General features: G+C 48.4%; 2 protein-coding genes across 7 annotated transcripts; one reads left to right on the top strand and one right to left on the bottom strand.

Annotated features, from left to right (window-relative positions):
• Nucleotides 1–895: 895 nt before the first annotated feature.
• On the bottom strand, nt 896–14,167 carry PDHB (pyruvate dehydrogenase E1 subunit beta). Its single transcript, XM_040407650.1, has 10 exons — nt 14,046–14,167; nt 13,912–13,971; nt 12,763–12,870; nt 10,360–10,422; nt 8,808–8,843; nt 8,427–8,712; nt 3,909–4,019; nt 2,973–3,064; nt 2,692–2,833; nt 896–1,572 (listed from the first exon to the last, which is right to left on the bottom strand). Exons 1-10 carry the CDS (start codon nt 14,079–14,081, stop codon nt 1,424–1,426), a joined length of 1,083 nt encoding a protein of 360 aa, XP_040263584.1. The 5' UTR covers nt 14,082–14,167; the 3' UTR covers nt 896–1,423.
• A 147-nt stretch (nt 14,168–14,314) lies between these two features.
• KCTD6 (potassium channel tetramerization domain containing 6) lies at nt 14,315–20,041 on the top strand. 6 transcript variants are annotated; one of them, XM_040407656.1, is made up of 5 exons: nt 14,337–14,497; nt 14,908–14,916; nt 16,139–16,142; nt 16,447–16,575; nt 18,394–20,041. In XM_040407656.1, the coding sequence occupies exons 4-5, from the start codon at nt 16,492–16,494 to the stop codon at nt 19,078–19,080; spliced, it is 771 nt and encodes a 256-aa protein (XP_040263590.1). In that variant the 5' UTR covers nt 14,337–14,497; nt 14,908–14,916; nt 16,139–16,142; nt 16,447–16,491; the 3' UTR covers nt 19,081–20,041. The 6 variants fall into 6 exon arrangements, with proteins under 6 accessions (XP_040263585.1, XP_040263590.1, XP_040263589.1 ...); XM_040407652.1 differs by having other exon boundaries at nt 14,389–14,497; nt 16,469–16,575; XM_040407654.1 differs by lacking the exons at nt 14,908–14,916; nt 16,139–16,142 and adding an exon at nt 15,225–15,330 and having other exon boundaries at nt 14,392–14,447; nt 16,469–16,575.
• Nucleotides 20,042–21,927: the final 1,886 nt, after the last annotated feature.

Genomic DNA, 21,927 nt, shown 5'->3' with positions numbered 1-21,927 from the left:
GTTCGCACTGCATTTAGACCATACATTTGGTTCATGCACAGAGAAAGCTCTCAGCACATAAATCAAAAGGCTTCCGTAGGTCCATATTCCTGCTACAGTGGCCAAGAGTGTCCTTTTAGCCTATGTCTGGTACAATATATTTTTTTTTTCGGGCTTATGCACACAGCCGTATGTATTTTGCGGTCCGCCAAACACAGATCCGCAAACAAAAATTGATGACATCCGTGTCACCTCCATGTTGCATCGGTTTTTTATTGCGGATCCATTGTAACAAATGCTTGTCCTTGTCCGCAAAACAGACAATAGGGACGCGCCTCCCTAGCATCACCCGCAATGCTAGGGAGGCGCGTTCCCGTCTGCCATTGGCTGCTCCCCTGACACTGGATATTTTCATCCGCACACGGGTAGAAGCAGCAGTGGCGTTGCGGGGACCAGGAGCAGCACGGGGTAAGTATATTCGGCGTGTGTGTAATAATCAAGCTTTTTCGACATAAAAAGGTAAAAATATTTCTGCAACTTTCTATCAGAGTTTGCACGCCAGCTTTGAGATCTCTGCTTCCTGTCAGTGCATGGAAACATTCAACAAGTACATCCAGAGAATGAAAGTCTGTCCTGATCACAAGTTTACAAACGTGCATGTCCTGTTTAAGTTCACACATCGCAGTCGAACGTCTTAATAGTGTATTAAAGACAAGCCGTTCACATCAGCGTGAAGTAATCAGAACACGTCATCTTTCTCTGGATGTAAAAGTTAATGTTTTCATTCGCCGGCAGCAGATTTATTGTAGGAGGGATGCTGTGGTAGCACCTATATTAAATCTGCCACCTCAGACTTCACTGCCAATCAAAAGTGGGAGAAGAAAAGAGGAAGGAAAAAAAAAAAAAAAGGACTGAATCCCCTAAAAATAAATTCCAGGTTTTATTCATATACAAAGCAACATTGTACAGGCCCTCATGGCATACAGCATGTGGGCAGCTGAGCTGTTCATACAGAGGTACGAGTTATTATTAATAAATATCGTAACATGTCTCCAATACGCGACAGAAAACATGGGGGGAGTGTCTTATACTGCATATGTTTAGAAGACGTCTAGGGCAGACCATCCCCTGATTCATCTTAAAAGGGTTTGTCCAGGATTAGATGCCTTCTTCCAAAAACGGTGCCACACCTATCCACAGGCTGTGCCTGGTATTGCATCTCAGCTCCATTGAAGTGAATGGGATATCACACACATCCTATGGACAGGGGTGGTGCATTTTTTGGAAGGCGGCAGCCATATTTTTCTAATCCTGGGTAACCACTAGAAGTCTGTTTCCCAACAACAACAAAAATGAAAAATACCCGGAGGACAATGAGAGATGCTGATGGTAAGACGTGGTTTAAAATGACATGTTACCTCTGAAGTGAAAGATCATCTGATACCTAGATAACATTAAGGGTCTTTTTAACAGCAAATATAATGTCCTTCACTTGTGGTATGCAATTATCCTCCAATATCTTGGCATAAGGCATCGGAACATCGGCACCAGTCACACGGAACACAGGGGAATCCAAGTAATTGAACGCAGGTCCTGGAAGATACAAGTAATGAACAGATAAAGTCAAGTAAATGGGGCTGAGCTGCAAAATGAGACTAAATGTCCCATGTAGAAGAGCGGCGCCGTTCCTGGAAGAGGAGAGTCCTGGATAGGGGCTACCCCCTCCCCCATTAACTACATTGTATTTCTAGCTACTTTCACACTTGCGTTCGGGGTTCCGCTTGTGAGCTCCGTTTGAAGGCTCTCACAAGCGGCCCCGAACGGATCCGTACAGCCCCAATGCATTCTGAGCGGATCCGCTCAGAATGCATCAGTTTGGCTCCGTTTCGCCACCGTTCCGCTCAGCAGGCGGACACCCGAACGCAGCTTGCAGCGTTCGGGTGTCCGCCTGGCCGTGCGGAGCCAAACGTTACAATGTAAGTCAATGGGGACGGATCCGTTTGAAGTTGACACAATATGGTGCAATTTCAAACTGATCCGTCCCCCATTGACTTTCAATGCAAAGTCAGGACGGATCCGTCTGACTAACTTTTAGACTTAGATTTTTTTTTCTGAAATATAATGCAGACGGATCCGTTCTGAACGGATACCATCGTTTGCATTATAGGAGCGGATCCGTCTGTGCAGATACCAGACGGATCCGCTCCGAACGCAAGTGTGAAAGTAGCCTAAACAGACAAACCCTTTAAAACACCTAGTTTAGAGTAGAGTATACTACTTTGCGATCCATATTGAAGAGCACCTTTGTTAGCAGGATCAACCCTTTTAAACCAGACATACTGCCTGGTAAGGATGATCCTGCTCAGTAAAATGAAACATGTCTTGTGAAAACTGAAGCATTCCAGAGAAGGAAAAGACATTCTTTATGTAAATCGGTGTACCGAGAGGAAGTGCACCCAGGAGTTAGGCCCCGCCCCTGGGTGCACTGATGTCCTAATTTACATAAAGAATAAAAGTCTTTTTTTGAGGGCCAAAACAGATTTTCACAAGGACGTTTTTTTACTCGGCAGGATCAACATTTCCAGGCGGTATGCCTATTTTAATGGGATTCAGCCTGATGACAGGGGCTCTTTGGGGCACATATGACTCCCATTTAGTCAAGTATTATTGCCTGAATATATAAAGTTTGTGCACAGCTTTATCAGGACTTACCTTCCATGATCTTAGCGCAGATTTCTGATCCTATTCCAAATTGTGGCCACCCTCCTTCTACAGTCACTAGATGGTTTGTCTTCATTACACTGGCCTCAATTGTTTCAGTGTCCATGGGTCGGATTGTGCGCAAATTGACAACCTTTATAGAAAGACGTACATGACTTTAATCCAATGACAATGTGAAGCCAAGAAAGGATTGTTACAAAGGCATTTTTGATGCATTTATAATTCGCTCATAATTAGGGTGCAACGTATGTACATATAAAATGGCCGTTTACCTCACAATCGATTCCCTCTTTCGCGAGCACACTGGCAGCCTCTAGACAATGACCCACAGACCGGGAATGGGAAACCAGAGTGAGCTGACTACCTGTTTTGGGAGAAAGGAGAAAAAAAAAAAAAAAGCCAATATGATCCATATGTAAGAAACCAAAGAAGTCACTGGAAATGTCACAGTATTTAGACCATTGATAAATACGATACATGTTGGGACATCTGCGGGGGAGCGGGGTAGGGTGCAGGCTTGGCACCCTACCCCACTCCATACACTCCCTTGCAATCTACATCACATGTCGAGAAGGGGTTATCCCTTTAATCATTTTAATAACAAATGCCCAGTTAAGAGATGTTAATAGCTGTTTCTAAAGTATTTTCCAGAGCAAAAATATATATTTTTGCATCACTGTTGCTGCTGCTAATCTGCACTACTAAGGACAAACTCTGAATAGAATCAGTCTACTTCTCCTTCCAGCATCTGACAATTTAGTCCCTCCTTATTTAGCTATACTGTCAAGCTGCTCTGCAGTAAGCAGAGGATCACTATGCAGAGACCCGGCTGTGGGGAGCACCTCCATTCAGCTCTCTAGGTGGATGTACACATTGCTATACACTTTGAACACCAGGTGGTGCCATACTATGTAAGCACTGCAAATGTCCTAACCGTTCGCTGCATCATTTTTCACCATTACGCTTATTTATACAATGAAATATTTAACTGTGGGACAGCCCCTTTAGATCAGGCATAATAAGCAGCAAACAATTACTTGTTTTTGTCACTCTTGCAATGAATAGATGTTGAAACCAAAATTAAGAGAGAAAGCAGTGGGGCACACTACCACCTCAATGCTGGCTCTCTAATTTCTGGGAAAGTGGAAGAACTTTCCATCCACTGAATTTATCTATGTAGGGAAAAAAATAAAAATATAAGAATTTACCTTGTCGCTCTATCTTTGCCTTTCCAATGGGGACAACAAAGTCTTTTGATAGGACTTCTTCAGATAGTTCGAAGGGGACACCATACATCAACTCATTCTCTAGCATGACCACTGAAAACAAAACAGGAGCAGATAAGCATGGATGCAAAGTGCAGGCACTAAAACTAGATTTTTGTACTTGTTCATTGGGGGACACAGGCATTGACCATGGGTACAGCTGTTGCCGCTAGGAGGCGGACACTAAGCACAAAGGTGTAAGCTCCTCCATTCAGCTATATTCTTCCTACAGGGACTAAGCTAAATCAGTTAGTGCAAAAGCAATAGGAGAAGCAACACAAAAAAAAAAAAAAACACAACCTAGCATCACACAGGCCCGAAAAGGCCCCCAAACAAAAGAATAGGGAGCTGTGTCCCCCAATAAACGGAAGAGAAACAGATTTTACGGTAAGTACAAAAATCTAGTTCTCATCTGTATCACTGGGGGACACAGGCTTGACCATGGGACGTTACAGAGCAGTCCCCAAGGGTGGGCATAACAAGCAACCCTCCCGTCAAACAGAGAACCGCCGTCTGCAAAACTGTACGCCCCAGAGAAGCGACGCGTCAGAAGACGCAAAGGTGTGCACTCTGTAAAACTTGGAAAAAGTGTGCAAAGACGACCAGGTAGCCGCCTTGCACACCTGAAGGGCCGAAGCCTTGTGATGCACTGCCCAAGAGGCCCCCACTGCACGAGCCGTTTGAGCCAAAAGGCTCAAGCGGTGAAGACTGGAGAGCGTGGAGCACTAGATTAAGATCTCAAGGAGCCAACAGAGGACGGAAAGGGGGCGCAGCATGCGCCACCCCCTGCAGAAAAGTCTGAACCGCCGAAAGTTAAGGCAAATTCCGCTAAAAAAGAATGGAGAGAGCCAGCCCCAAGTCCATGCCCAACTGCAGGAAAGACAAGAGTCGCGGCAAAGAGAACCTAACAGAAGACAGCTGACGCCGCTCGCACCAACTAAAGTAGGACTTCCAGGTCCGGGTGGTAGATTCGGGAAGACGACGGCTTTCTGGCACAAATTATGGTCTGGACAACGGCATCCGAGAAACCCAGAGCCTTTAGTACGGCGGCTTCAACAGCCATGTCGTTAAATGTAGCGACCCTAAATTCGGGTGGAAGATCGGCCCCTGCGACAGGAGGTCCCCTGAAGAGGAAGACGCCAGGGTTCGTCGGTGAGAAGGGTGACTAGAGACACATGCCACACTCTGTGTGGCCAATCGGGGGCCACGAGAATGATGGGCAGTCCTTCAGACCTGATCTTCCGGAGACACGGAATGTAAGGAAACGTGAACGGACTCCACGGAATCACCAGTGTGTTGCAGGCCAGAGCCATGGGATCCCTGAACCGCGCAACAAAGTCTTTGACCTTGTTGTTGAAGCAGGAGGCCATGAGATCCACGTCCGGCCGACCCCATCACTCGCAGATGGCCCAAAAAACCTGCGGGTGAAGAGCCCATTCGCCCGTATCGAGACGCTCTCTGCCGAGGAAGTCAGCAATCCAGTTGTCGACGCCAGGGATGTAAACCGCCGACAGCGCCGGAACATGGTTGAGCGGCCCGACGGGTCCGGGCAGAGAGACGTATGGGCCGATCCAGGGAGGCTGGGGAACAGCTGGACAGAATGGCTCGCTGAAGACTTCTGGTATTGAACTGAGCATAAGGAACCACTTCGAAGACAGAGACCATGTGACCCAGAGAATGCATGCAGCGACAAATGGGAAGAGGACAGGGCCGCAACAGAGGGAGAATCTGAAGATGGAGAGTGGATAGCTTCTCCGGAGGCAAGAATACCTTGGCCTGAAATGTGTTGAGCATCACGCCCAGATAAGTCAGCCCCTGCAATGGAAAGACAGGACTTCTGCCTGTTCAGGATCCATCCGAAGTGCTCCAGGCTGTCCACAGTCGCCCGGAATGACGGACCAGGATGTTGTCTAAGAAAGGGATCACCACAATCCCCCTGGCATAGAACAGGTCCATGACTGCCGCCAGAATCTTCATAAAGACCCTGGGAGCCGTGGCCAGGCCGAACGGGAGTGCCACAAACTGGGAGTGAAATGGACCCACTGCGAACCGGAGAAATTCAGCTTCTAGCCCTCTGCAATGACCTCTCTCACCCAAGCATCCGAGACATGCGCCAGCCAGACATGCCGAAACAAATGAAGTAGGCAGGCTGCCCACCCGGTCGGGGGGGGGGGCCCGGAAGCCGCCCGTCATGCAGCGGAGGTTTTGGGGTTATAGGACTTGGAGCCCTGTTGACGGGAATGCCAAGAAGGGCAAGGCTTGAAGGAAGGCTTGCGCTTCTGATCGGGGGCAGACTTGTCGGCCGACCTCTTAGGACTGGAAAAACTCCGAAAGGGGTGAAAAAGAGGCTTCCGCTTTTTTGACTTATTAAACAGCTCCCTGTTTTGTGGTAAATGAGTGCTCTTACCACCTGTAGCGTCAGAAATGATCTCATCCATGCGCTTACCAAAAAGTCTGCTGCCGGTAAAGGGGAGGGCTGTCAGGGTCCGCTTTGAAGCATTATCAGCCATACACGTCCAAAGAGGCCTCACAAATATACACACTGGCATGAGAGAGCTGCAGGGCCATATCGGCCAGTTCCCCAGAGGGGACTGCCGAGGCGGGAGCTTGACGCAAGGTAGTATGTTTAGCCAAGCGGGAAAATGGCCGGTCCACTATCGGCAAGGACGACCATTTCCTAGTCAAATCCTCTGGAAATGGATAAAGGATGTTTAAGCATTTTGGCAAGGCAAAACTTCTATCAGGAAAATCCCACTCCTTGGAAAGAGAGGAATCCAAATCCTGGTGGTTGAGGAAACACTTGTGCGAGCGACGGGACCTTCTAAAGGAAAAACCCGAGCTGGCCGATGATGGTGCAGGCTCCTCAACCTGCAACATCTCAATAACCGCTGTAATAAGATTGTCCACCATGGGAGGACAGTTTCGACGACTGACCCTCCAGAGAGACAATATCCTCATATGACCCCCTCTCCTCAGAACATGCCTCTTCCACGGAGGACACGTTAAAGTGCAACTCTCTGGTAGGAGGATTAGAGGCTGAGGAAACGGGACACACAGACACCTTTTTGGAGTAGGATGTTCTGAATCGTTTTGCGGGACGGCTGCGATGGGCATGAGCCCCATGATCCCCAAAGTCGGACTGGTCAGAGGACTGCCTTGCCGACAAATGCCCCAATATTTCCACAATAGCTTTGTTGGTATTGGAGACTTCCTGTATAATCCTAGGCTAGGCAGTAGGGGCGATTGGGTCCGGGGCCGAGCCACTTGACGGTGGAGCAGCACAGGCAGAGCAGAGGGGATCGGATTGACCGGATGGAAATTTTGTGCGACATGACGCACAAGCAAAATGGCGCACAGAAGTGACCGCCTGCTTCGGAGCCTGGGGTCTGGGCTCAGACATAATGACAACCCTGCAGTGACAGGAAGGAGGATGACGGGGGTAGGTTAAACCCTATAGGAAGGGGAAAACAGCACTTACCCAGCCTGTGTCCCTCCACGCAGCATGTCCAGAGGATCCTTGTCAGCATCCCGCAGCAGGTGCATTTAAAATCCGGCTGTGGGCGGAGCCAGCACCCAGCGTTCAGATTCAGCTCAGCTGACGGCGTGGGAGAACTCATGCCCCGTCCCCCAAAATGGATCCGGCCCCCAGCGCAGGCCCTGCTAGCCTCTGTCTACACCCCCCGCTCACCGCAGCCCATGCGGGAGTAGGCCAGAAAGAAGTCGGGGCCTCAATTGGCAGCGGCCACGGCGGCGCCCCGGACCGGAGACGACACGCCAAACATTGAAGGGCCTGGAAAAGGACGCCCTGCACCAAGCCCCCCACCCCCCCTCTCCCGACAGCAGACAACTCCTGGAGGGGAACCAGCTCTGTGGTGAACAGGTAATCTGAAAAGGGGAGCACTTTGGGGCCAGAATTTTTTTTAGACTCACCCGGCCGGCGTCTTCTGACCCCCTGGCTCCAGCCGGATCACCACCTTCGGTGTGCGGCCACTTGGAGAGGGACACTACACAGGAAATAGAGGGGACTTGCGGTGGGCGGCCGTGGTGATTCAAAGGCTGGTGGGATGCAGAGGCTTTTTAGGAACCTCTGGTCCTCCTTTGCTTCTGGAGAACGGGAAGGAGCAGCGAGCTTGGGGGACCCAATGGTCTCCAGTCTTCTGGGTGGGAGTACAGGCAGCTTTTAGGACTGCCTGAAACTCCCGCTAGAAGAAAAGAAAGAAAAAGCAAAACAAAAAAAAGGAAAAACCAGCAGACCTGCAACGCAGGGAGGTCTGCCTCCTACAGACACTAAGTCAAAACTGATTTAGCCTAGTCCCTGCAGGAGGGGTATAGCTGAAGTGGGAGGAGCTTACAGTTTGTGTGCTTAGTGTCCGCCTCCTAGCGGCAACCCATGGTCAAGCCTGTGTCCCCCAATGATACGATGAGAAAGGCAGAGTTTTGTAAGACCCTCAGCCTATTCACCTGGGTTATCATCTCGGATTGCAGCTTTCAGAAGACCTCTAGCATCTTCAGCACTCCAGGGGCTCAGCACCTTCAATCCAGGGCAGTGTCCGTACCAGGCCGCAAAGCATTGGGAGTGTTGGGCTGCAACGCCAGCTGACGCGCCATTTGGGCCCCGGAACACAATTGGGACAGACACACGGCCCGCAGACATGTAATAGGTTTTAGCAGCAGAGTTAATGACTTGATCAATGGCTTGCATGGAAAAGTTGAAAGTCATGAACTCGCAGATTGGCCTCAATCCAGCCTGTTAAAAAAAAAATATATATATAATTTTCCAATTTTTTTTAAAAAAACTCCAAAGTCAGTATGCTTCTTCTAGGACAAAACTCAGCCACTTACCATAGCAGCACCAACAGCAATCCCAGCAAATCCCATCTAAAATGGGGAGAGGACCGGAAAAAAGAATAAATTACATATATTGCCTACTGGAGAGGCCTAAGCATCAATGTGTCTTGGCTTGTGAGGCCCCAGCAGAAAATAAATTCAGAAGCCCAGATCTACAGTATAACATTTTTTGGGCAACATGCACCTTAGAAAACTTCTGACATGTATGATTTAACCTAAAAACATTTCCTATAAATGGGGGCACACTTTTGCAAACATTCATACATCAGATAAACACTTGCTCTAGAGTCATGGGTTATTTTTGGGAGAATCAATTATGATAATTTAAAGGGGTTAGGCAACTTTCACACTGGCGTTTTAAATTCAGTTTGTGAGATCCATTTCAGGGATCTCACAAACGGTTCAAAACGGATCAGTTCAGCCCCAATGCATTCTGAATGGATAAGGATCTGGCTCTGTTCCACCTCCATTCCGCTCTAGATGCAGAGCCAAACGGATCCGTCCTGACTTTCAATGTAAGTCAAGACGGATCCGTTTTGACTTAGACTTTTCTTTAAAAGAATAATGCAAATGGATCCGTTCTGAACGGATACTAGCATTTGCATTATAGGTGCAGATCCGTCTGTGCAGATACCAGACGGATCCGCACCTAATGCAGGTGTGAAAAGTAGCCTTATCAGAGGCTGGAAATGGCCCCCCAAACTGATTCTACTTACCTGGCTCCCTGCAACGCTCCTGGTCCCAGCACGGCCGCAGCTGGTTCTCCTCGTATGTAGATGAAAACATCCAATGTCAGGTGGAGCAGCCAATGGGCGGCGGTAACGCGGCCGAGCCTCCCTAGCTTTGCGGGCGACGCTAGAGAGGTTCGTCCCCTTCCCCGCCTGCCAGTGGCTACTCTCCCCCCCTGACACTGGATGTTTTCTTCTGCGCACTGGGAGAAGCAGCTGCGGCCGTGCGGGGATTGTGAGCGTTGTAGGGAGTGAAGAGCCAGGTAAGTAGAATCAGTGTGAGTGGCCCGTGCGTATGGGGGGGCCCCCCCATTTCCAGCCTCTGATAACCCCTTTAAGAAGAAATTGTCTTCCTGGACCTTTAAAAGCCATGCCTTATGTCTGACATCATATAAAGTTTTCCTTTTCTAAAGGGCCCTTTACACAGGACGATTCTCAGCCAGAAGATCGCTAATAAGCGTTTGTAGGCATGCTCATTAGCAATTATCTGGTGGTGTAAAAGTGAACATTCATTAGGTAATTGCATCATTCATTCGGTCACAAAGATCATCGTTTGCCGGCAGCAGATTGTGCTGTGTAAACAAGCTCTGCTGCCAACAACCAACGAGTCTGTATGGGGACGAGCGATGGCATTAGCAATCGCTCCTCTCCGTACTGTGTTGGAGATCACTGCAAGTAAATACAGCGGTCTCCTTCACTGAAGAGCAGTGATTGCCAGGAAGGAACACTTCCTTTCAGACAATCGCCTGCAAAATTGGCCTGGAATGTAAAATCCTAAAAAAAAGAAAAAAAAGAAAAAAAAAAAAAAAGTCTCATACCTCCGATATAGGGGTATCCATAATCCTTTTATCACCATACTTTTTCCAAAGACCTCTGCTGACCTGAAAAATGGAAATATATGGTAATTAACTCTGAGACAATTACACACAAATCAGCAAAGAGACCAGACAAGCGAAGGTCCCATGACCTCGCCAAGTGTTTCTCCGGTATCTCTGACAGGTCATGCACTGGAGAGGACATCATAGCAAAGGCAGGTCATACAGGTCCAGAAACCATGACCTGGCGGGTTTACTGAGACGCTGGTTGAAAACGGATATATAATGACTCCCGATGAAGGTGGGATGATCAACTACAAGGATGAATGTGTTGTGCACCAACATAAGAATAGACAATTCTTTATACAGATAGATATACATTAAGAGGATCTGTCGCCACTCCTGACATGTCCGTTTTAGTAAATAGTTTCCCATGAAATAATGATTCTAAGCATCATTAGAACTATGATGTTGTTCCTCTTTTATTCCATCTGGAAATATATAAATGAATTAAAAAGTGGGCATTACCATCCCTCTTGTAAATATAGTGTGTCGGTCGATGTGTCAGCACTGAATGGAAGGTGCCAGCCTGTGTAGATATCCGACGAGGGGAATTTTAACATTAGTTATACACTTCCAGGCGGAACAGAAGACCACCACAAGACAAAGTCCTAAGAAAAGATTCTCCAAAATTGTTATTTCTAGGGGATTAGGCATTTCACAGTACAGACTCTTTAACCATATTATGGTCATCTTATAAATGCCCATATTTAAATGGGTTATTCCATGATAACAACTTATGCCCTATCAACAGAATAGGTGATGAATGCCTGGGACCAACCACCGGGGCCCCGCTGATCGTGTGATTGGGGGGTCTAATGTTTCATCTGTGGAGTGGTAGTCTCACTGATGCACTGCCATTCAATTCAACTCTGTGGAACTGCTGAAGATAGTCAAGTGCTTGTTGAATGGAGAAGCAGGGCACATGCATGGCCACCACGTTCTCTTGATCCGCGGAGGCCCCAGGGGATGGACCCCTGCTCATCAGACACTTATCCCCTACCCACAGGATGGGGGATAAGTGTTTGTCATGGAACAAGACTTAAAACTGTAATCACATTGTGGCTCACCTCAAATAGGTGTATTGCGGCAAAAGTGCTCGGCAATAGCCGCTGTCAGGAATGTCCTCCTCTCGCGTGACCTCCAGACAATTTATAGAAATGTTGAACTGCTCCCCCAAAGGAGTTGCTCTTTTAACCCTTTTTGGCCATAAGCACCACCGTCTCATGTTAAAGGGGTTCTGCAGTTTGTTTAAATGGTGATCTATCCTCTGGATAGATCATCAGCATCTGATCGGCGGGGGTTCGACACCCGGGACCCCCCCCTGATCAGCTGTTTGAGAAGGCAGCGGCGCTCCAGCAGCGCAGCGGCCTTCTCACTGTTTACCGCTGGCCGAGTGACGTCACGACTAGTATCACTGGCCTGGGCGGGGCTAAGCTCTGTTCACTTGAATGGAGCTTAGCCACGCCCAGGCCAGTGATACCAGTTGTGAAGTCACTGAGCCAGCGGTAAACAGTGAGAAGGCTGCGGCGCTGCTGGAGCGCCGCTGCCTTCTCAAGTAGCTGATCGGCGGGGGTCCCGGGTGTCGGACCCCCGCTGGTCAGATGCTGATGATCTATCCAGAGGATAGATCATCAGTTTAAACAAACTGCAGAACCCCTTTAAACTTGGATACTGTTCCATATTCCTGCTCCTTAGTTACACCTCAGGTAAGAAGTGCTGCCCTGTGTCCTGGCTGCATATGACACAGGCTAAGAAGGTACCTAAGAAAATGCACTGCCTACAAGAAAAGCTGCAACCACGCAACCTGCATGTTGGCCAGCCAGATGTCTTAGACTCTCCTCCATCCTCCAGTGCAAATGGTGGCGAATAGGATAGAGAAAGGCGCTCATAGGGTAAGTATGTTCCGGAAATTAAAATCCTACTATAAGAGATGGTTTGCTCACCTATTGCGGTTGCACCAATTGGGCGCAACCACAATGAAGGCCAAAAGAAGAGAATTGCAACGGTTGGTGCAGCCTAGATTCGTCCGGCCACCCTGCCGCTCGGGTAACGGTAGAAGAGAAGAAACGCTGAACTTTACGTTGAGCGTGTGGACCTTAGTAGTGCGCCCTCTAAGGTCCACACGCTCGACGTAAAGTTCAGCGTTTCTTCTCTTCTACCATCCTCCAGTGAGATGGACGCCTTTCTCCATCATTATAAAAAAAAGGAGGAGGAGAGAGTTTGTCGGACTCTTGAACGGCTTACTAGCCGGTAGAAGACTATATTTCTCAATATTACCATATGTGTATTTGTTATATACAGACACATAGCCATTTATAATACAGAGCTATACATATACTGTACCTTATAGGCGCCGTCATATTGTGCAACCTCCTCGCCCAACAGAAACACTCTTTCATCTCTTTCTATCTCTTCATCCAAAGCCTGGTTTAAGGCGTCCCGCACGGTGACCTAAGACAAGACATACCTTGAGTATGTTGAGTATAGTATGTCGAGTATAGTATGTTGAGTATACCTTGAGTAAGTTAAATGCACCAGAGATCTAGCTCGATTTGTGACAAACTGGTTTACATAACCAGAGATTTGCGACTTTCTGGCTCACTGACGCAACTACCACTCACTCCAGTACTAAGAAGTGGGTGGGAGAGTGGACGTGGTTTGCTATGTTAATGCATTTCACTTGGAAGTTAACAATGCAATTATTTTATTTTTTTCTAGAAAAGTTGGAATCTCCGGTAGAGGGGGGTGCCTCCATACTGAACGGCATGTATGACAGGCACCCTTTAAAGGCGTGTTCTCATTTCAGACAATGGGGACAAATCGTTCGGATATGCCCCCATTGTCTGATAGGTGCGGGTCCCACATATCGGGAACGGAGCCCTGCAAAGTGGTGTCTGGAGGACTCTGGTCCGGCCACCACCAAGAAGTGAATGGGAGCGCCCTGGGCATGACCGGCCACCGCTCCCATTCACTTCTACGGGGCCGAGTTAGCTCTTGGCTTATTTTTGGCGGTCCCATAGAAAATAATAAAGGGCGGCTGCACATGTGCAGTGTGCCCTCCACCAGTTTTGGGGCCTCGTTCTGAATATAGGTGCAGTTCCCAGAGGTGGGACTCACACCTATCAGAGAATGGGGGCATATCCTAGCGATATGCCCCCATTGTCTGTGATGAGACAACCCCTTTAAGTCTCAGGTAAGCCCCTGACTTGTATGACATTCGGACGCTGCATTGACCTCTGATCACAGAAAATCTAAGGTCAAATTCCGATTTCACCAATAGCTTTCCCCGATGCACTTGACCTCAGAGAAATTCCTGAAGACAGTGTTGCCCGTGGCAACCAGTAACTGCCCAATTCTCATTTTCTTAGTTATCAGCACTATAAGGCTGTGTTCACACTGCCCTTTAGGTTCCACAGGGTCCGGTTTTTAGAACAAGCAGCTAGCAGTCGCTGAGGGTCAGAGAAGTGTCAGTCACAGCCATGGTCACCGTACCTGAAGGGCGGCAGGCGAGCTCTTGTGAAATTCTCTCCGGAGGAGGACGGATACATGGCTCTGTGGAGAGAGGAGACGGTTATAGCAGTCCTCTGGCACATTCCATATCACACAAGCCCCTTCCCCCTCCTCACCTTCCCACCGCAGAGCAGTCTCCTCAGCGCCGCCATCTTGCCTCTGTCCTCTGACAAGACGTCGCCCTTCGCCAAGAATTCCTCCAATCAGGGCGCGGCGTGAGCTCAGCGGACCTTCCTGCCTCAGGTGACCAGAGTTGACCAATCACAAGTGACGTACGGTACACGCCTCTGTCACGCCTCCCCTCAGCGTTGGGGGCGCGGCGAAAGAAGTGGTTACCGTGCGACCGCCAATCACAGCGCGCAGCTTGGAAAAAGTGTACGGATCGCGAGGAGGACCATTTCTATCATTTCTCACGGGTTTCTTTCTGCAGGAGGAGCCGCTGGAGTAGGCCTTACTGTACACACTGTGGTGAGGATCTCCCCGCGGAATTACTTCTCATCCAGCCAGACGGCGGTCAGGTGAGGGCGGGATCCCGCCACCAGTGCGGCACTTACCTCCAGGCATCTGCGGGTAGGTACATCAGTGGGGCCCCAGCTGTGTATTTGTACACATTCTCTGAAAACGATCGACCCCCCCAACCAGTGAAAATTGGTGCAAGGTTTTAACTGGCTATCCATGATGGTTTCTGTCCAGATGGTGGCCATCTTAAAGGGGTCCTTTGCTTTAGACATCTCCCTTAAAGGGAGTGTATCACCAGGAGATTCACTGATAAACCAGACACAAGGACTTATAGCGCTTCCTCAGCTGAGTGTAATGATACCGTTCCTTCATTCTGGAGGAAAAGTACTTTAAATCCATATGCAAATGAGAAGCTAAGTGCACTAGGGGCGGGGCCAAGCCACTCTGTGCAGCCAATAGCAGACGGTAATGGGGACGAGCCTCCCTAGCATCGTTACTGTCACGGCCTATCATTGGCTGCTCCCCCCTGTCACCGGATGTTTTCATCTGCGTGATGGGGTGATGCAGTGGCGGGGAGCGAGGTAAGTACATTGTATGTGAGAGGCCTGGGCATATGGGGGGGGGCATAACCCCTTTAAATCTAAGAACTGCTTTGAAGCCGCGCCGTACGTGATGTGAGGAGACGTATTTCCTCTGATTCCAGCAGACGGCACCTACTGGGCTTTCAGAGTGTGAAATGGATGACTGCTGAGCTAGAAAGGCCTCCTCCTATATCGGGAGCCGTGTGGTCAGGGCCCCCCTAGCTCCTGCTCCATTATATTCTGCTCTGGTTCCAGGCTCTGATCCATTGGTGGTGATATCTGAAGCTACGAGTCTTCACCGACATCTGCAAGGACTGACGAGCCGGACGCTGGGAGAAGAAAAGTGCGGCCGAGCACCAAGGTGGGTGATGCACTGACTACAAGGGTCTCACTATGTCCCTGGTGGTTTGGATGTGTCTTTCATTGGCTTTCCAGTTGTCGTCGTAGATACCAGCATGCAAATGCTGGGAGTTGTAGTTTCGCCATAGACGGAGACCGTTCAGTTTTACCGCAAATTGCCGTGGCTGTCAAATTTGGTTTTTAATGGCCTCCTGGGTAAAATGGAGGTCGGCTTCTGATTCATAGACTTACTGTCATATCTCCCGAAGAGAAAATGTAATGTCATTGTGTATACTAGTGCAGAGGAAACCTAAGGTCGGCAACCAGTGCCAGGCGGCGGCTGCCAAGACAAATAAACTCGTGGGATGCATCAAAAGCGTTTCCTGGCGCTGGCTCCCCGCTACTTCTCTTCCCGGCCAGCGATGCTCCACTGCGCTCCCTCGCTGAAAACGTCCGGTTTTGCATGGCTGCCGCCAATCACTGGCCACGGCGGTCTCCCCTTATGTCATGACAAATGATCACATGGCGCAAGGGGATCTGCTCACCGCTGCGGCCAGTGATTGGATGCAGCCATGTAGAACTGGATGTTTTCGGAGAGGGATCGCAGCGGAGCATCGCAGTCCGGGAGGAGAAGAAGCAGGTAAGTAATCTTCCCTTTACAGGTCCGGTAAAGTGGGGGGAGGTATCATAACTTCTGCAAGACTGGTTATCAAACTCGGGGCAATCTACTTACAAGCCAAAATATATGAATGAACAGAGATCTTTGTAATGATTTTTTACACCTAGGCCTGTAACTCTGACAAGGGGGCGTCCTCGATGTCTAGAGGAAGGACGGTTTCATCAGCATAGACGGGAATCTTTACTGTAAGAGCAGTGAGACTATGGAGCAGAGGCGGTTGTGATGGTTAGTTCATTGTGCAAGTTCCAGAGGTGCCCAGACGCCGATCCATCTAGTTATGGGTCCTAGATTTCTGGAGATGAGACGTCAATCTGATTTTTCTGGTTGCCAGGAGTCGAGAAGAAATCATTTGGGGCAGTGGCACTCCTCATGAATTGTTTGCTTTCCTCTGGATCAACACAGTAGGAGAATAGGTTGGACCTGATGGCGCTGTGTCTTTTTTTTTTTTTTTTTCTTCAGCCTTGTCGACTATGTTTTGCAGGCGCTGGTCAGACGGATCGGTGTATGCATTCCGCGGCATTCAAGCGTCGGGTTCATTCCAAGCATCAGTCATTTGATCAAATGGATAATGGAGACTGGGGATACGTGGTATGGAACGAATTATCAAACCTTTTCTTGATTTTTCTTCCTTGTAAAATGTATTATGCTTATATCACACGTAACATACGGTGGAAACATATGCGCCATTTTTAAAATGAAGGCATAGCCCGCCACCCACAGGTTATCTGTACCAGCCCCCAATGTTTGCTGCATAATCTACAATCTGAGAGAATTAGTCAGTGATTACATCAGAAGTAAGAATATGAACGGACAGCTCACTAGTTCTTCACCGCTGGTAGCAAAGCATGTTGCATTACGGGCATTTTTACCGAACTGTTGCGACCAAAAAAAATCTGAATTACACATAGCATTTAAAGGGCATCTGTCAGCAGATTTGTACCTATGACACTGGCTGACCTGTTACCTGTGCGCTCGGCAGCTGAAGGCATCTGTGTTGGTCCCATGTTCATATGTGTCCGCATTACTGAGAACAATGATGTTTTAATTTATGCAAATTAGTCTCTAAGAGCAACAGGGGCGTTACCATTACACCTAGAGGCTCAGCTTTCTCTGCAGCTGCCGCACCCTCTCCACTTTGATAGGGCCATGCAGTGAAAACGTTCTCACGTCTGGCCCTGTCAAAGTGCAACAGGCGCAGCAGTTGCAGAGAAAGCTGAGCCTCTAGGTGTAATGGTAACGCCCCTGTTGCTCTTAGAGACTAATTTGCATAAATTAAAACATCATTGTTCTCAGTAATGCGGGCACATATGAACATGGGACCAACACAGATGTCTTCAGCTGCCGAGCGCACAGGTAACAGGTCAGCCAGTGTCATAGGTACAAATCTGCTGACAGATGCCCTTTTAAAGCTTTTTTCCAGGTTCCGTAAATTAAAAGCCTATCCTCCGGTCAGGCCATCAATATAAGATCATAGGGGTCGAACTCTCGTCATCTTCTCTGATCAGCTGCAAGAAGGGGCTGCCTGCTCATGTTGCTTCCTCTTCATTGTTTACTTGGCTCCGTCTACCTACCTGCTGTCTACTTCCCAGCGTTGGTGCAGGTTACTACAGCTTTGTCCTATTCAAGTGAAATCTGCAATACCCTGCACCACCACTATGGGTAGCTAGAGAGACAGGGCTAAACAAAGAAGAGGCCACAGCGCGTGCGCCACTGCCCCTTCAAGCAGCTGATCAGCGAGGCTGCCGAGAGTCAGACGCCCACGATCAGATATCGATTACCTTGAGGATAGGCCTGCAATATCCTGGACCTGAAGTAGTGGCAGCTATCTGTGACAGGTTCTTGTTATATATGTATTTAGGTCTTAGGCCTCATGCCCGTATTGTGGTCCGCAATCAGCGGGCACTGGCCGTGTGCTCATCGCATCATGGATGCGGACCCGCAATCCGGAAGGTGTAATGTGGAACGGAGGCATGGAACCCATTCAAGTTGAATGGGTCTGGATACGTCGTCGCAGCAGCACGCATAATGCCCGTGGATTGGGGACCGCAAATTGCTTTCCCCAATGCACGAAACAGCCGTGTGCATGAGCCCTTACTCTGAGCAGACTGTCCAGTGATGTCTGCCAGGCACTGAAGCGGTGAGTGTACTGACGCTGCCGGGCTGGCAGGTCCTGTGCTGATAGCTAAGTGCATGACACCCCATGGCCATAGCCCCCCCCGCCATATGTATGCCTTCAACTGCCAAACTACTACATTTTAATGCTTATTCGCTTAAGGGGAGAAGCCTATGGGAAAAACGCCGTACCCAGTGGATTCTGCTTTTTGGGAAAAAATACTACTGTGATCTCTGATTTCATTTTCTGTGTAGCGATGTGCACCTTCTAATTAATGTTCACCTCTCTCTTAGACGACCGATCCAGTCACGCTCAATGTTGGGGGCCACGTGTACACGACCTCACTCTCAACACTAACTCGTTATCCGGATTCCATGTTGGGTGCTATGTTTCGGGGTGACTTCCCCACTGCTAGAGACTCCCAGGGCAATTACTTTATTGACCGCGACGGATCCCTTTTCCGCTATGTGTTGAACTTTCTACGGACATCAGAACTTACTGTTCCCGTAGACTTCAAGGAGTTTGATCTGCTGCGGAGAGAAGCCGATTTTTATCAGATTGAACCTTTAATACAATGTCTTAATGACCCCAAACCTTTATACCCTACGGACACTTTCGAAGAAGTCGTGGAGCTGTCTAGTACAAGGAAACTGTCAAAGTATTCCAACCCGGTGGCGGTAATCATCACTCAGCTTACCATCACCACCAAGGTGCATGCGCTGCTGGAGGGCATCGCCAACCATTTCACGAAATGGAACAAGCACATGATGGACACCCGGGATTGCCAGGTCTCCTTTACTTTTGGGCCGTGCGATTACCACCAGGAGGTCTCCCTTAGAGTCCACCTTATGGAGTACATAACCAAGCAAGGTTTTGCCATCCGAAACACCCGGGTCCACCACATGAGCGAAAGGGCCAACGAGAACACCGTGGAACATAACTGGACTTTTTGCAGACTAGCTAGGAAGACAGACGACTGATGTAGGCACGACTGAGATGCCTTCAGCTTTAGCTGAGCTCTCTGCGTGCTCCTGCGCACATCCTTATTTATTAACAGCCACCACGACTGGATAGTCCTGCTACCGTGACTCCTCCATTGTTCTGTTACCCAGCACGCATGCATGTGCCTATACATGGAGCAATATCCATGCTTCAACATAGGCTTCCAAACCTTAATGCACATTACCCTCCTCGGTGTTGATATGTGAACGCTTACGTACAAGAGGCTCAGAAGATCATTGCTGGAGCTTCACGGACCATCTGAAAGTTTCAGCCTCGTGTCCGTCACGAACAGCTTTCGTGAAATGATGCGGGACCTTGAAAAACGTTGACTTAAAAAAAATAAGCTACAGAGAACAAATTGTGGGAGAGACTTTGAGCACTGACGTGAGATTTCAGATATGCATTCTCTTAGTATCATTTAAGACTTAGAAATCTTCAGAAGTTTACAAGCCGACTCGCCACCGCCATCGCCAGATACTCTCAGATTGAAGGCATTTCAGAAGCATCTGGATCGTACATGGCTTTCCATAAGGCTTGCAGATAACCACTGTCTACGTAGCATCACCTGCCGGACGCAAGCGTACGTGATTCGGCTCATCAGCTCGTGTGACCATATTGATATCGGCTCTTGTTATTCTAGAAATATGTCTGAGCTGATTGAAGGGGTTAATCCAACCCCATAAAATGTCAAACGGACCGCTGATAGTTATATAAGCTATCCTGTGATTCTTTCTTCGGTCCACCGACCTATCTCTGCTTACCGAGCCCCAGTGATCACATCACGTGACCACCGCAGCCAATCACTGAGGTCACTGCTGCAGGAAAGTGATTGGCTGCGGTGGTCACACAAATCTCTGGAGCCGGCTGGGGATCAGAGGAGACGCAGGGTCAAGGTGCTGAGGATTATTCCTTTCTTATTTTATATGATTATCATCGCATCGAAAAAATATTATGCGATTGGGCAAAAAAATAGTTAGTTGGTTGGTCTGCCGGCAGTTTGCACTTTCTGATGGTGGTAAGGTGGATTCTAGTCAGTCCGCCAATGGTTTGTGTCATGATGGATATGACCAATTATATATTTGGAAAGATTGCAGACTTAAAAGGGTTTCCGGTTTGTCCAACCATGTGTGATGAGCTCACCCAGTTGACTCCCTCTTTTACGCCGGTGCCAGAAAACACGAACATAGAGAAAAATCCGTCTCCGGTAGATGAATTTAAAACTCTTCAACACTTTATTGATGCATGTACACACATGGAAAACACTCCAGAGAAATGGCTTACGTGTTTTGACCGGGTATGGTCTTAATCATAGCATATTTAGGTAAGTATGCTATGATTAAAGGGATTCTGTCACCAGGTTTGACCCCTGTCAGCTAAACATATGCTGATGTTCAGGGCCTCATCATGATTCCTAATGTGGGCTTATAAATGTCATCTGTGGGCTTATTTAGCTAAAAAACAGCTATTTCTAACCTGTCAGTCAAACAAATAAGGTGCCCATGGGGATGTTAATGGGTGCAAGGTGCCGGCCGCACCCACCGCCGTTCGTGCCCAGCACCGCCTTTCCGGACTTCTGCGCCGCCTCCTAATCCTCTGTGCCGCCTCTCGCTCTCCCTCCCTCCCCCCTCCTTCTGCTGTAAGATCTCGCGCATACAGGGGTTAAGCGAAGTGCCGGCGCATGCGCACTTCGCTGTAAGAAGCCAAATGGAGAAGTCCGCACGGGCGCATCAGGCAGAGCCCTGTGCACAAGCGCGAGATCTTACAGCAGAAGGAGGGGGGAGGGAGGGAGAGCGAGAGGCGGCACAGAGGATTAGGAGGCGGCGCAGAAGTCCGGAAAGGCGGCGCTGGGCACGAACAGCGGCGGGTGCGGCCGGCACCTTGCATCCATTAACATCCCCTTGGGCACCTTATTTGTTTGACTGACAGGTTAGTAATAGCTGTTTTTTAGTTAAATAAGCCCACAGATGACATTTATAAGCCCACATTAGGAATCGTGAAGACGCCCTGAACATCAGCATATGTTTAGCTGACAGGGGTGAAACCTGGTGACAGAATCCCTTTAAGACTATACCCAGTCGAAACGCACAAGAGATTTTACCGGAGTGTTTTCCTTATGTGTGCCTGCATCAATAAAGTATTGAAGAGTTTTAAATTCATCTACAGGACCCAGACTTTTCAGGCTGAGATTTCAAGCACAATTGTCGCATCCACTGCCCAGTTATTGGCAGAAATTCTGCTGGAGGTTACAGACGGTTTTATATCGCAGCGCTGTCGGTCTGTTCACACGTAAATCAGTATTAGACCCTTCAGTACGAGCCGTGTACAGGTTTGATAGCCGACTCTATGCATATACAAGTGACCAATCCCCACTTTATTCGCAGATTAGAACTTTTTAGGTTTCTAGATAGATTTTAAACCTAAATGGTTGATTTTTTTTTTTATTTTGTAAATCTGGTTCAGTATAAAATAATAATGTATTGCCTGCTTATGGTATTCTAATAATAAAAAAAAAATTAATTAAAATTTGCCTGTTCATTTCTTATATTGTGATCATTTTGCACAGTTAAAATGCTATTCCAATCTGACCCAAAAGTTCACAGCAGTCTATGGGGAGACGTCTCTAGAACCTGTAAGCCAGGGTTCTGACAAAATGTGCAACTTTTTGCCCTCTTAATAAAAATTTAAAAAAAATCTGCGTCGTTTAGCAAGACGGGGCAGGGATGCCCATGCACTGATAGATATACTGCACGCTGGCATAGATTATGTCTCATGTCTAAACTAGCTTGTCGCATAGGTTTGATATTCTGGTGCACAGAGTGCCAGAA

Source organism: Bufo bufo, chromosome 9 (assembly GCF_905171765.1).
Source record: "Bufo bufo chromosome 9, aBufBuf1.1, whole genome shotgun sequence".
NCBI lineage: Eukaryota > Metazoa > Chordata > Amphibia > Anura > Bufonidae > Bufo > Bufo bufo.
The sequence above is the reverse complement of the archived record's forward strand: the minus strand, read 5'-3'. Positions and strand labels throughout refer to the sequence as shown.

Excerpts from the sequence above, each read along its gene's own strand:
- KCTD6 (XM_040407651.1), top strand. The coding sequence starts at position 16,492 with ATGCATTCCGCGGCATTCAAGCGTCGGGTTCATTCCAAGCATCAGTCA. Across the intron at positions 16,576-18,393 it reads ATGGAGACTGGGGATACGTG|ACGACCGATCCAGTCACGCT; the intron begins GTATGGAACGAA and ends CCTCTCTCTTAG.
- PDHB (XM_040407650.1), bottom strand. The coding sequence starts at position 14,081 with ATGGCGGCGCTGAGGAGACTGCTCTGCGGTGGGAAG. Across the intron at positions 12,871-13,911 it reads GCTCGCCTGCCGCCCTTCAG|GTCACCGTGCGGGACGCCTT; the intron begins GTACGGTGACCA and ends GTCTTGTCTTAG. Across the intron at positions 4,020-8,426 it reads AATCCGAGATGATAACCCAG|TGGTCATGCTAGAGAATGAG; the intron begins GTGAATAGGCTG and ends TTTTGTTTTCAG.